Below are 15034 nucleotides of genomic sequence, written 5' to 3'. Positions count from 1 at the left end.
CCTAGCGGTTTTTCTAGGATTAACCCAGGAATGTCATCTTGGAAAACCACTTCCTTCTGTAACCTGTTTGCAAGTAGTCTCTAGTTCAAGTTAAGTATCGCTTTTCAGACCAAAATGCCGTTGTTAAATTTTGATTTTTGAGTAGGTTCCCATGGTTCAAAATCCATCATGCATAAAAAAAAAAATCTGTATCGGTGAGTCTCCCCGTGGAGGCACCCCATCGGTTCAGGTCCCACCCTCCCCCTCAACGGCAAACCACTGCCCTCAGCCTCTTTACAAATCTCTCCAAGTACAAACCTACTCTATTCACCTCCTTTATTTTTCATAAAAAGTAACACGCTACACATACCATTCGCACCTTACTTTTTACTCTCGTCTGTTTTGCTGCCCTTCCGTCTAAGACACCTTCCCCATTCACTTTCTGCAGCTGCCCAGTGTGTCCTTTAGGAATGCGCCATATTGGATTTACTCGTCCCCTGTGAATGGGTATGTGGATTACCTGAAACCTTTTACGAATGTAAACAACACTGCAGGGAATCACTGTGTGTGTGCATTACTTTGCATTTGTGGGAGTATCTGTGGAATAAATCTCATGGAGTAGAATTCCTGGGTCAAAGGGTCCAGGCCGTTGTCATTCCGACAGATGCTGTCAGATGCCCTTCCGAGAGGCTGCACCGGGTTACGCTCCCACCATCAGTGCGCGCACCCGTTTCTACGGATCTGCCAATGGGGCATGTCACCGAACCGCATTTTTGCTAAGCCAGTAAGTGAAAATGGTATTTCAGCGGGACATTTGCCGTTACCGTGAGTGAGGCGGGGCGCCTTTTCCTGTGCCTAAGGGCTGTCTGTGTTGGTTGCCCATTTCTCTGTCGGGTTGTCCCAAGATGCCCCTTTTAGCAGCAAGAGCCATGGCCAGTGCACCCTGCTGCTATTTCAGAGCTGCTCTCCGGAGCCAGGGAGGACCAGGAATGAAGAAACTGGCTGGATTCACTCAGGCAGGAGTAGTTCCTCACAAGTGAACAGAGAGGGTACTGCACTTCCTATTGAGACGCTCGTCTTCTGAGGCAGAGCTTTTGTCTGCCAGCACGCTGTCCCTTTCCCACTGTTCTACAGACACCTCTCTTGCGAGTGGGAAGCCAACAAGGCGAATCGGCGCGTGACTCACAGGGGGCCAGAGAATCCCCTCTGACTACTGGGATTGGTCAAGGGATTGTTACGTGATCCACGCCTGCCCGATGGGAGCCATGCCGCCAGGTGTCCAGGGAAAGAAAACCACCTTCTTTTTACTGGGTTCCCCATCTTGAAGGACAAGGTAGGGTGAGTCCGCCATATAAGGAAAGCTTGCTTAGGAAGGAAGCCAACCAAGGAACACAAAATTCTACCATGCCTAGAACCAGGAGACCCCCCCCCCCCACCTTGGTCTTCCTGTTCCACTAGCGGGTACATGTGCCCTTCTGCTTAGAACTGGATCTCGGTCACTTGCCACCAAAGATGTCGAAATACAGAGATGACGAGACCTGCACTCACCCTCTCGGGACCGATGTCCAGAGCGTCGCAGACCGTGACGGCAAAGTGTTTGGACCTTTCAAAGCTCCCCTTCGCGACACTGTAGGAGCCGTCTATCAGAAACAGGACGTCCACAGCAGCCGAGCACCGTATCACTAGGGGGGAGAGGGGGACATGATGTGCGACAACTGGCTTCCCCGCCATCTGGTCCCAAGAGGGTCTCCCTCCTGAACCAGAGCAGAGGCAGAAACAACCTTGGGGTGGATCGGGCTGCTCCTCTCAGCACCTGGGCAGAAACGACGCAGGAGAAGGTCCCGGCCAGAGGCAGCCCTCCTCTGGAGCAGGAAGTCTGCTCCCCCGCCCAGGCCTTGCCCACCAGCATGAAGCCCACAGTCTTCGTAATAACTGGAAATGTCTAATTCAACAACACTAACTGAGCCATAGGAGGGGAGGGCCCGCTGGGCCAGCGAGGGATACTGAAGAGCCTTGGCCCCAGCCCTCGGGGGCCACAACCCAGTTCAGACCCTGGCACATGAGGTCACATTACCCCAGAGTTCAAGTGAGAACAGCACTGACTGTGTCTTTCCTGTACACCATCCATCCACTGCCTTCAACGCTTCACATGTGCTAACTAATTCTTATAACCACCCTAAGATAGACTGCTATTTTTTTTACTTAACAGTTTAACTGAGGCACTATTCACAAACCATTCAATTCACCCGCTGAAAGTTTATAATCCAGTGGCTTCTAGTATATTCACAGATACGTCCCATCGTGGCCACAGTCGAATTTAGCACCTTTTCCATCACCTCAAAAAAGAAACCCCGTAGCCTCTAGCTCTCAGCTCCCTAGCTCCACACCCCACCCCTAAACAGATGCGCGGTTTTTACTCCCAGTGGAGAGATGAGGAGAGAAAGGCACGGGACGATTCAGTAACTTCCCGAAAGCCAAAGTGCCAGCAAGTGAGGGGGCTGGGAAGCAAACGCAGGCTGTCTAGCTTGCAGAGGCCGCATCCCTCCACCTCAGCTCGAGGATGCAGGACAGTGGAGGTCAGAGAAGCACCGGCGAGAAGGAGCCACCCAGAAGGTGGCGACTGCGGGGGACTTCACCAGAGAGGGAGGGAAGGGGCATTCAGGGCCTCTGGGAGTGGGCTGGTGGGGCGTGAGCACGTGGAGCGAATGCTGGCAAGGGCGGAAGAGGAAGGAACATGGCGGGAGGTGAGGTTGCTGGGGGGATGGTGGTCACGCGGGACTTCCAGGCAAGACCAAGGAATTCAGCAACAAGGATTAACCAAGGGTGTTCACCCCCGTGGGAGACCTGCTCAGGCCTGTTTGGGGAAAATGGCCCTGGCTACAGTGTGCAAGGAAGACGGGAATGGGACAGGAACGTTCTAGAATAACATAGTTTCCCTTGGGTCCATCACGCAGAGGATGAAATGGGGGGCCTGGAGGGTCGAATGACACAAAGGCTTACTTTTGCTGGCGGCTGAAATCTTCCCAATGGTCTCCCTGCTTACGTGGACTTCCTGAAGAGGATGAGATGGGCGTACTAGGAAAGAAGACACCAGAAAGAGCCATTACAGGGAGCAGTCTTAGAGTCCACATATGTGACCAGAAATGAGAGGTAATAAGAGAGAAAACTGGAAGGTGGAGGAATTCAATGGTGTTGTATCTCAAAAAATTACCAGAGGGACAACATAAAGAAACCCCTCCAAATACTCCAATCAGGAACCTTTGTATTTAAATTTGGGTATCCCGAAGACAAAAATTAAAAATGTACATAGAGGGGGATACAGAGAGCCTGTGAATCTCCTGAGTTTTGCCCTTTGGTTAGGTATAATAACTGGGTGCCCCTCTGGGGCACAACACCTTGCCATAAAAATTAACCCTGGATATAAACATACAATTCATAGAAGAAATACAATTCGTGGACAAGCACAAGGGAAAATGTTTAAACCGGTGACGAAATGTTTTAACCCAAATAATGAGATACCCGTTTAACGGTGAAATTTAAATGATCAGCCTCCAAATTTAAATGTAACTGGGGAAAGACCCAATCAGGAAAAACTCTTCCAGGGGTGGCCCTGGAAACTGGTCCAACCCTTTTAGCAAACAATTCGGCCAAATGAATGAAGAGTCGTCAAGCTGCTTACAGCCTTTGCTCCTATGGTATCGCACCTGGGAAGGGATCCAAAGGAAAACCACTTGTAGACAAGGGAAAAGGTAGATCAAGGCTCTCCTTTCACGGTTGTGATGGAGAGGAAGGCTGGAGAGAACAGATATCCATAGGGACAGGGCTGGGAGTAAACTCTGATAAATTTGTTCAATGCAATTCACATGAAAAAGAGCCAAGAAGTTTTGGGGTAGGAAGTTCATGAATACATCTTTCGTTCTTTTATACGATATCTAGTAAAACTGGAATGATGGTATATAAGCAATCAATAGCAATTTAAAACAAACTTTGGGGCGCCTGGGTGGCTCAGTCGGTTAAATAAATGTCCAACTCTTGATTTCGGCTCAGGTCATGACCTCACGGTATGGGAGTTCGAGCCCCATGTTGGGCTGTGCGCTGACAGCATGGAGCCTGCTTGGGATTTTCTCTCTCTCTAACGTAGTTCCTAGCTCTCCCCACCTAACCTTCCAGCGGACGGTCTCTGCTCACCTGACACGCCCGTCCCTCAATCTCTACTCACAAGGAGGCTGGTTCTGGGCCAGAATGCTGGACTAGCAGTTCCTCCGCAGTCAAGAGCCGTCACGCAAGTACCTCTGATGAGGTCTGGGACACCCCGCCACAGCGGTTTTGCCACCAGGAGCGGAAACAAGACAAACTACAAAGACAGTCTTGTTGACAGAGCTCTCGCCAAAATCTTGCCAACTCACTGCCCCCTTCCTCATAACGCAGTGTTGCTCCCATCGGCCCAGCTCCCCTGGAAGCCGCCCCCCTCCCCGAGGGCGGGAACTTTCCCATCCGTCTTCCACAAAGCCTAGCCCGGCTCTCTGCACACGGTGGGTTCGCACTAAGGTTTCCCGAGTAAGTCTATGAATTACTGCCAAGGGCCCGGGAGCCAAGGAACCTCCAAGGCCCTACAAAGAACCGAAAAATACTGTTCCTTTGTAAAAGTCTCACCAGCAAATTCTCCAGCTGGAGACAGGCCAGCAGCCTCCCCCTGAGGGGAAGGAGGAAGAGCCCTGCCACCAGAGACTAGTCACTACAGATGTCACTCAGCCGATGTGTCTTTCTGTACCGTGTGCTCAGCTGTCACGGCAGGTGCCAGGCATCAAGTGAGCCCTCCTCGTGCCTCGGGTGACCTCCCCATTGCTCCCCAGGGAAGTCACCTCGGGGCTCTGTGCAGAGTCTCCCCCTGGAACAGGGAGCCGACGAATGTGTGACTGTGGCTTCCCGTTCAGACCAAAGCGGCCCGGCCTCTGCCGGCCACCCGCCCGGGCTCCAGAACTTTAATCTCCAGCCAAGGAGCGGGCAGGATTGAGAATCACTGGTCCCGTCAAACCCTTTCACCTTTCAGATAAGACAGCCGAGGTTTACAGAGATGATTCCTGTGCATTCCGCTCCCCCAGAGGAGCCCAGGGCGGTGTGGCCGGCCCAGGAGTCAAGAGACGGGCGTTTGTCCCTGGGCAACGGCTGTGTGACCCCGGGCAAGTCACGAGGATCATGGGGCCTCCCCCACCTCGTCTGTACAACCCGGGGAAGGTCAGATCGAGTTCTCTGTCAACTGCACAGGGCCACAGGAAGCGCAGCTCTGCAATGAGCTAGAGCCGAAGCTGGACCCTGAGCCTCCACGGACCTCATTCCCGCCCTGAACCCAAATGCATCTCATTGCTGCCCAGTCCCTCGACCTTGAAGCCACTAGTTACACCTTAAACCCACGTGGCTTGGAGAAGGGGGGCTGGGGGAGCCGAGCAACCACCCGCCTTCTTCCAGCCTCTCTTACCTCCCCAGACTCCGGGCCAACAGGTGGCTCGTGCCAGCAATCAACACACACCCCAAAACACAGGCATGGGGGGGGACTGCCAGACAGAATCTCAGAGGCCACGAGGGGATCCCGAGCTAGACTCTGATGGCTGGACACCCTGCCCATTTGTCCTTACTTGAAGGACAAGTAAGACATTCTGACACCTTTCTACCATCTCTTAGTAACGAGGCTAGAACTTGGAGGGACAAAGTGGGAAGTAAAAATAAAGTTGATTTGCTCCATTATTTACTCCTGAATCCACTTCTGGGGCACCTGTATGTGCCAAGCCCGGTGCTGGGCATCCAGATGACACAGTGGTAAATAAACAACACGCAGAACCTCTCTCTGATGGAGCAGATCTCTGGTACAGCAGGTGGGCTCTAAGGTTTTAAAAATTCACCCGGAAGTAAACTCGTCTCGGTGTTACATGCTTCAGAGCAGACGTACCCACGGCTACAGGTTTTCCAGGGGGAACAGACCGGATCTGGGGGCCCCGGAGGAATTGTGCCGGGTGCTGAAAGACGAGTAGGAGTTTGCCAGGGTGGCAGTGCTCGGTGAGGGGGTGATCTAGCCAGAGGGGCCACCATCACTGAGCACGCGTAGGCAGGGAGGGAGCAAGGGTGCTGGGCAGGATTGGAAGGGCTGTGGCGAGGAGGGAGAGGGTCCAAGAGGGGACTGGAAGTGGCATGCGGTCAGATCAAGCAGGGTCTCTGAAGAGCAACGGGGTATCATTGAGAAATTTTAGGCAGACTGGGGCACCTGGGTGGCTCAGTCGCTTGAGCATCCGACTTTGATCTCGCGGTTCATGAGTTCAAGCCCCACGTCAGGCTCTGTGCTGGCAGCTCAGAGCCTGGAGCCTGCTTCAGATTCTGTGTCTCCCTCTCTCTCTCTCTGCCCCTCCCTGCTCATGCTCTCTCTCTCACTCAAAAATAAATAAATTTTTAAAAAGTTGTTTGTTTGTTTGTTTGTTTGTTTAATTTTGGGCAGAGAGAAGGCGGGGAGGAGTGGAGAGGGGTCCAGGCAGTCAGATTTGCATCGGCTGGAGCAGAACCAGGGGGACCCGGGGTGACCGCACAGAGGCTGGGCTGCTTTGGTTAGAACAGCGGTCCAAGCACAAGATGATAGGGCTCGTGCTAGGCAGGTGGCCGTGGAGTGGACAGATTCAGTTGCCTTCGAGAGACCTCCTGAAGTTAAAATTGACAGGATACGAGGCAAATCAAACCCCTCCACACCTCACCCCTGACCAAAAAGCTTACCTCCAGAAAGCAGGAAAATGAAGATGGCCTCCAGCAACGGGAAGGAAGGCATGTCGATGTAACTATGGGGCAGGGTAAGAAAAAGGTATCAGCAATTAGCTCTGTGCACCCCCCAAGTCATCCTGAAACAAGACGACAGCTGCTCAGTCTTTTCCAGGTACAACTATGACCTTGAGGCTCTTCCTCGCCACGGTGACTGTATTCGTCAAAAAAAAGACCCAAATTCCCTCAAAAGTCACGCAAGACTACTCAAATGACTTTGCTTTCAAAGGACAGGCTAGCATCTTCCCCAGACGCCTGCCCCCAACACCCCCCCCCCTCCGCCCACCCCAGCTCCTTCACAGACTCCGGGAAGGCATGCTCTGCCCACGGATAAGAGTCCCGGGTCCCAGCTTGGCCTGGCCCCTGTCCCGCCACATGACCTTGACTAAAGTCCCCTCCATCTCATTGCCCCCATTTCTTATGACGAGTTAGAATCAGAGACTCAAGATAGGATTTCCAACGTCCCAATGTTCTGAAGCCTTCTAGCAAGATCACAACGTCTACACTTCCTACTCCATAAAAAGTAACATGGCTGAAGAAGTCACAAAAGGATCTTTCAAAAAATGCCTAATAATGCTTAGAGTACAGGTAACACTCGGTTCCATGGGGCTTGACAACGATCTTTAAGGGAGGAAAGGGTGGAAAGTGAGAGCTTTTAATAAGAACGATAGACTATAACTCTGCTGCTTCAAAAGCACATACATGAGGTAGACTTCTGATTTTAGCTGTGGGGCCCAAGAAATGGATCCTTATCCTTTTCAACCACAAAGATATGATGTAAAATCTACACAGTCTTACATTTTAGCCACTGTACTGAAAGGGATCATACAGAATGAAATGTAGACTCCCCTCCACCCCCAGTATAATTTAGCGGGCAAAAATCTAAGAATATCTGAACAATAAGCTCCAGAAATTCTGTTTTCTTGCCTTTTGGGATCCAGTACAACCAAGGTCTCACCCTACGGTTTCTCCGCATCAAACCTGCCTATTTAAAAAGAAAACATGAGGGGCGCCTGGGTGGCACAGTCGGTTAAGCGTCCGACTTCAGCCAGGTCACGATCTCGCGGTCCGTGAGGTCGAGCCCCGCGTCAGGCTCTGGGCTGATGGCTCGGAGCCTGTTTCCGATTCTGTGTCTCCCTCTCTCTCTGCCCCTCCCCCGTTCATGCTCTGTCTCTCTCTGTCCCAAAAATAAATAAAAAACGTTGAAAAAAAAATTAAAAAAAAAATTAAAAAAAAAAAAGAAGACATGAAAGAGTGGGGCCACACGTAGGCCTTCCCGAAGTTTCCTCCTGTTAAACAAACAATGCTGGACTCTCACTCAGGAGACCATTCCAAAGAGAAAATCCCACGCAGAGATACAGGAAGGGAAGCACGGCAGGGTCCCCCCGGGTTCTAGAGAAGAGAGTGGAGGGAGAGGTGGCCGGTCACTGTGTGTGGTACGCAGGGGTGCAGCCGAGGGTAGAGAAACTCATTTCCACCTGGTGCACCCAACTCAGAACGTCCCTGTGACCTCTTGGACAAACACGCTCTCCCGCGTCTAAGAACGTGGAGAACGAGGCAGGAGCGCCAAGTTTTCGTGTATGTATCTTGGGTCCTGGGACATCCACATCTCCACTGGCAGATGTCAGTTCTCCAAAACGCACGGCGGAAGCTTCCCGGTTATGTTTAGCTGCTCACCAAAATGCCCGTAATTTAACGCACGCGACAATGAATTCTCCTGTCAGAGGCACTCCACTGTCTCTACTGGGGCATTACAAACACATCCCCTTGGGACGCTTAGTCGGTTAAGCATCTGACTCTTGGTTTTGGCTCAGGTGACGATCTCGTGGCTCGTGAGTTCAAGCCCCGCGCTGGGCTCTGTGCTGACAGCTCAGGGCCTGGAGCCTGCTTCAGATTCTGTGTCTCCCTCACTCTCCGCCCCTCCCCTGCCCACACTCTCTCCAAAATAAACATTAAAAAAAGAAAAAGACACATCTCCCAGCTGCGGCAACAAAACGACTTGACTGTCAGAGGAGTTTGAGAGGGCCGAGAGCAAGGGCTGCCTTGAAAACTGAAGTTCCCCAAGAAAGATAATTTTTCATATTTAAGTTTAAATATAACCCAACTCATGTTCCTATAGGTGCTACTGCCGGACCTTACTTGGAACTGTAGGGAATTTGAACAAACAGCGGGGACTGCTTCAGGGGACAGCACTTACGGCTCAGGTCTGCGTTCCTACTCTTGGAGAGCAGACTCCAGGGAACAAGAGGGACACAACTTGGGAAAGGGGAAACTCACAGTGAATGAGCCAGACACACCTAAGAGATGAAGGAAGGGGTCACAGAAGCTCAGAAGCGGGGAGGGGGGGGCGCTCCCAGACAGTCGCACAGTTCAGGTCTCTGGCCCCTAATCCAGTTAGATGCTTGCATCTAACCAGGCTGCTTCTGGAGCGGAGGTGAGTCAGGGCCCTCGAGCCACCGCTCAAGCTGAGATGGCATAGAGGCGGGTGACTAGGACAGGTAGGGGCTACACCTGCCCCCTGGTGGCACACAGCCCGCACCGTGAGTCCAGGATCCCCACTTCTCATCCGATGCCATGGTCCCTCATCTACAAAACAAGGAGGCTGGACCAGATGCTGCTAAGGTGTCTTTTGGTTTTAAATCTCTCTGTCACGGACCCATGATGGTCAGACCTTACTCTACTGAATATTCAGCTCCCTGGATTTCAAACACGTCTGAAACAAAGGGAATCAAATGTCCCAACCAGCCGAGAGTCTTTGTGCCTCAGATGACCGTAAGGCTCACATCTGCACCTAATCCAAGTGGCCAGCGGAGAGCGAATCTTACAAGAGCGAGAGGGTCAGGACCTTCCCGGACACACGGGGGAGGGGGAGACGGACAGAGAGGGTGCAGGCCAGCGCGGCCAAGGCCATCCCCGCTGGCTTCCAGCCTGGCACCTGCCAACAAGACAGGCCTTCCTTTCCTCTCACTCCCGACGACAGACGAAGGGCAGGTTCTCGCCTGCCGCCTGGGAGCCAGGCCGGGCCACGCGGACCAGGGCCAGGGCAGAGCTGCCCCTGGGATGCAAACCAGTCAGGCTCAGGCTGATTTTCCGGGGTCCCGGCTTCCGACCCTGGGCACTTGCAGGACTCTGAGAATCAGGCCTATTGATGTCTTTCCCAAACCAGGATTCCAGCGGCCTCCCCAGGCTGCCGCGAGGACCTGGGGGAAGGAAGTACATACAGAAGGCTCCCGCGCGCACAGAAAGGCACTCAGGTCTGCCAGGAGACAGACCCAAGCAACTTCCTCCCGCTCTCTTCCTTCCGTGCCCCTGCATGCCCCGGTGAATGCTTTTCAGAGTCTCCCAAGCTTCTGCTCATTCGGGCAAAATTTACGTTGGCGATCTGCAAATCAAGGCAAGAAGTCAAATGCCTCCTGAGAGGCATCCGGACCAGAAGGTGCTGGCTCTGGGACCCCAGCGGCACCTCCCTCCCCTGCGCCCGCGGCACAGCCCGCACTCAAACTGCCCGCTGGTGTGATCATCTCACCTGCCCGGTGGCAAAGGCCGCAGGGACTCCGGCTTCGTCTCTGCCGGAGCCCCAGCCGCCTGCACTTGTCTGGCACACAGTAGGCGAGATGCGTGCCTGCTGGGTCAGTAAGCACCGCTACGCCTACTTCCGGAAGGATCTTTGCGCTCACTACACTCGCTGCATTCCTTCTTATGCCAAGATAAACGAAATAAACGTTGCTTGGGTGCGGTATTCACAGCACCCTGCTGTCTCCCACCTGTCATCTCAAACGTTCAGTTTCCCGCCCCCCTCCCCCCATCACAACTGCTTGCAGTGCTAATTGAAATTCTAAGTACAGCCCAACACCTGAAATCTTTTTAAGAAAGGACGAATTGCATAGTAAAAATCCAGCAGCTGCTTCCATCCAGTGAGCATTTGCTGGGTGCCTGGCACCGGGGGCCATCCTTCTGTATCTTCTCTCCCCCTAAGCCTTGCAGCCAGTCACCGAGAGTATTGTCCCCATTTTACAGATGAGAAAACTGAGGCACAGGCAAGTTGTTTTTGCCGCAGGTTACACAGCTAATAAGGGGATCAGACTCCCTTCTGGCCTCCCAGTGATCTGCTCAACCCATCCCCTTCCTGATCCTGGGGGAGTAAGGTAGGGGAAGAGAGGCATAATTAAAAATCTGCCAGCTGAATCCTGCCCTTTGGCAGTTTTCCACAAGCTACCACCTGCCAGCAACTCCCACCTTCGGCACACGTGAGAAGATTTCCAGAACTCTCTGCATTCTTGTGCAAAGCAGTCAGGAGTGGTTTGCATCCCAGGGAGCAGAAACAGATCATCGTGTGCAGGTACCCAGGTATGCCTCGTCAAGCCTTTTCCGTTGCAAAACGCCCCACTCGTCATTTGTTCTTTTTCTGTTCCATTACCCACGCTAATCCCACGTCATTCCTGGCTCCTGGGGCTCTCACACATCCACTCTTCACCACCACCACCACCTCCCCCGCCCCCATCTTCCCATCTGACTGCTGTGTTCAAATCCTGGTTCCACGCAGCACTGGCACCGCTAAGGACAGTGGGTAAGCGCAGTTTGTCGCAGGGCTCCGCAAAACTCAGCACAAACCAGGGATTACACTTTCCATGCCGCAGGAAGAAATGAAGGCCCAAACAAGGCTACTTTGGGAAAAGAAGGACCAGGCTGGCAATGGCTGAGGGCAGTTTTGCAGGACAATGCCTGCCTTCTCCTCTAGGATGGGAAATGAAATGAGTTCGGGGTGAAAAAGGAAACCACTTCTGCCTCCTCACAAAATGCACTTCCCACCCCCAATATTAGGTTAGCCCTTGGCAGCCTCCTCTCCATCAGTGGGATGGAAATCTGAGCCCTTTACAAGAACGGGCAACACCTGAACAGGAAGACTTTAAAACCGGAGGTAAAAGTGTCGAGCCAGAAAGCCCTTGCTGTCTTTCACCGTAGCAGTCGCCTTCCTTGTCCTTTTGATACAACATTTTGTCAGGCTCAGGGGGTCCAGAGAAGTGGGCCACATGCTTCTAGTTTGACACAGCAGAGAGACCATTTTAAAAGCTGCTGGGGGAAAGTCACGCTCCCTCTCAAAGAATCGCAGATCGTTAGAACCCGACAGTCTGAGAAGCTGAAGTCAGCACCAAGGGATGAACAATGCGCTGTACAGATTCCCTGATCAGATGGGCATGGATCTCAAGGCTTCCCACTCTCGCCGCACCTGCGAAGAGACACTTACAGCCAAGAGAGATGTTTGTTTTGATGGTTATTTGAAAATCCTTCATTTAATCTGTACAGGACCCAAGTTCATTGGACTCTGGGAAGCAGAGGCATAAGAGAATGCACATGGGACCAGAAGCCCAGAGACAGAATTCCACGCTAGTTCTGCTTCTAATCACCTGGGTGACGTTCCCTGTCTCAGGGTCATTCATTCGTCCAATTGGGGTGAATCTTAGTTTCACGAACTCAGGCAAGCGTTGTAAAGATCCAGGGGAATCGTGTGTGATCGTCCCTAAATGTACAACGTTAAAGGTTGTCATTACATTTAATAGGTTAATTTCATAGAACACCCATAATGCCATAGGGTAGACATGATCATTTCCATTTTTCTACATGAGAAAGTGGTCTTGTAGAAGCTGGGACCCAAAGTCAAAGAGCTCCAACAAGTGTGGAGTCAAGCCCAGGTCTTCTGATGAGGACAGCTGGGCCGTGACAAGAAGAGTGCAGTAATACAGAACGAGCACAGTCAGACACCGGGAAGCCTGAGCCTTGAGCCTTTCAGTAACTTCCTTCAGTTCAGTCTTTCAATTTCCTTCCCTCACAAATGGGGGTGACATCACCCAGCCTATTTACCTAAAAAGGTTGATGCCGGGATCACATGAGATCACAATGCAAAAGTGCCCTGGGTGAAGGCAACGTCTCTTAAATGGAGAGCAGGGAGATCCGTTGAAGAGAAGGGACTCAGGACCAGGAAAGGAAATGAGGGATCCAGGACAGGAATCATATTGAGGGCAGGCCAGCAGGCAATTCTGTGGGTGGGAGAGGAAGCGGTCCAGAGCTGTTTACATGATGAAAGGGTAAACTTAAGGAAGGGACTCCAAGCGCATTCCACTGGCCCAGGGAGCTGGCCTGGGGTGATGCTGAAACCATTAGCCTTGTGGATAATGGCAGGGTTTTGTTTTATTTGCAAACAAACAAACAAACAAACAAAACAACAACAAAAAAACCCTTGTGGGATGAGATTAAAAGTTGATAATTTTGCTGCATTGCTTCTGATGAAAACTAAAAAAAACTGATCTGTGAAGGGCAAAAGTACAAAATCTGTGGACCACTGTTCTAAAACACCTCACAATGATGCTGACCCCTCCAATGTTATAATTACACGAAATTTCATTTATTCAAGCATCTGCCCTGTGCCCAGCACCCTGTCAGGTGTTGGGGATACAATGAAAAGACTCTGTAAGGTACACACAACATGGGACAAAAGGCTTTGTAATCTCACCAGTTTATCCCTGATGTCAGCACTTGCCAATTAATGACTGGCCCATTTATGCAGCTCATCAAAAGCCTAGCAGTCTGGGTTCCTGGGGGGCTCTCCCATTCGCTCGTGGGTCGTCTTTCACCTCTCTAGGTCTCGGTTTCCTTATCTGTAAGAACCTGGACATCTGAGCAAACTGAGGGGAAGGAAACAGCTATTGCAAGCTCCAGAGGGTAAACCAAAAACTAAAGGTAAGGGGAAATATGTCACTGATGGTTTTCAGTCAATCAGACAGATGTGATAAAGGAAAGGAGCCCCCCTCTCTTCCCCAGGATTTGTCGGGGGACCTAGTCTGGAAAATTCTTACACCATCAAGAGACATTTGGGGTCGAATTTCTACAAATAGCAAGGGCTGCACCCTCGGTGAAGAGCAGCCCGCAGAGCCTTGCACCCCCATCAGCAGCAAGAAGGGAATGGCTGCAGGTTGCTGAAAGCCAGCAGCATTTACAAATTAACTCCCCAGGCCTTTGCCAATTGCAGTGGTACCTCTAGGACGGACGGAGAAAAGAGAAGAGAAGAAAGAAAAATCTTTTCTGACTCTTTTCTCAACAAATGCACATTTCTTAATATAATGTCACAATGGAAGCCAAACAGACGTTGAATTTTTACACCTGAAGTTATAAAACATTGAAAGGTTCTGGGGTTTTTGTGTGTTAACCTCATAATTTGCCAATTGTACAGGTTCTGATTATTCAGTTCCAAGACACCAGACACACAGCAGGTGCTCCCACCCAACGGCCGCTCTTGGCTGGAGAGCCATAGATTCCAGGGGGGGCCAGGTGCCCTCCCCCCTTCTTTGCCAGGGTGCCCACCCTGCTCCTAAACCGACGCCACCTGGCAAGTTTCAAAGGTGCATTTCCGAGACCCTCCATTTACTCTCCCAGCAGGTGGCCAAGGGCTCAGCCCCAGGAAAGAGAAATGCAGGAAAGGGGGGCGGAGGGGGGGCGGCCGGGGAGAAATCCCAGTATGAGAAGTCACAAGGACAAATCCCCTAGCCTTCCCATCGCCCAGGGGCCAGTCTCTGGGCCACGGGCCCTGCTAGGGCTCTGCCAGCAGAGGCTTCGCCGGGGCACTCTCGCTGCTGGGAAAACTGCACAGGAGTCACCTTAACACCGCGTAGGCCCTGAAAAAGAGGGGCGCGGGGAGGGGGCTTGGGCACGTCCCCCAAACATTTACTCAAAAGGCGAGTCCCCTTCCGCAGTCTCCAGATTAACAGACTGTGCCTGTGCCAACCAACAGGTCGAGTTTAATACACGGTTCCCTTCTCCACCCACTGCCACCTAGCCCCTGTCCCCTTACCTGTGCTCCGCGCCCCCTTGGCTCTGCGACCCCGTGCCGGAGTCCCAAAAGAGAGGCCACTCCCGGGCCCGCCACGCTCCCCGTCCCGATGCGCTGGCTGGGTCTCCCCGGGCCGGGCCGTCTGCAGGGAGCCCGGGGGAAGCGTGCGCCAGGTGCGCTCGTCCAGGTGCGCCAGGTGACTCCGGCTTCCCCGAGAAGCGCGCGGGCCTCGCGGCCGAGTTCAGGTGCGGCTCAGACAAAGCCGAACAAAGCCCGCAACGCCGCTCGGCCGCCGCGTCCACGCGGGACCGCACGGGATCCGTGCCGCTGGGAGGGACGGCTGGGGGCCGAGCGTCCCCACCCCCGGAGCGCGGACAAGGAACCGGCTCCCCTCCCGAGGCCGCTGGCGGGGGCCCGGGGCGCGGAGACAGCTCGGGC

General features: G+C 52.7%; 1 protein-coding gene across 3 annotated transcripts in view; it reads right to left on the bottom strand.

Moving 5' to 3' along the window:
• VWA2 (von Willebrand factor A domain containing 2) overlaps positions 1-15034 on the bottom strand; it is a 49536-nt gene extending 34502 nt beyond the window's left edge. For 2 of the 3 annotated variants that reach the window (XR_006209027.1, XM_042960249.1), the window contains exons 1-4: positions 14618-15034; positions 6733-6794; positions 2980-3054; positions 1528-1661 (exon numbers count right to left, since the gene is read on the bottom strand). Coding sequence is in view for 1 of the 3 variants with exons in the window: in XM_042960249.1 (XP_042816183.1) it covers positions 1528-1661; positions 2980-3054; positions 6733-6784 (261 nt within the window). In the remaining 2 variants the exon portion in view is untranslated. Of the gene's footprint in view, positions 1-1527; positions 1662-2979; positions 3055-6732; positions 6795-14617 lie in introns of those variants that run through there. The other variant, XM_042960250.1, reaches the window with a different exon arrangement.

Source organism: Panthera tigris, chromosome D2 (genome assembly GCF_018350195.1).
Source record: "Panthera tigris isolate Pti1 chromosome D2, P.tigris_Pti1_mat1.1, whole genome shotgun sequence".
Lineage (NCBI taxonomy): Eukaryota > Metazoa > Chordata > Mammalia > Carnivora > Felidae > Panthera > Panthera tigris.
Note: the sequence above shows the minus strand (reverse complement) of the source record. Positions and strands in the feature narration are given on the sequence as shown.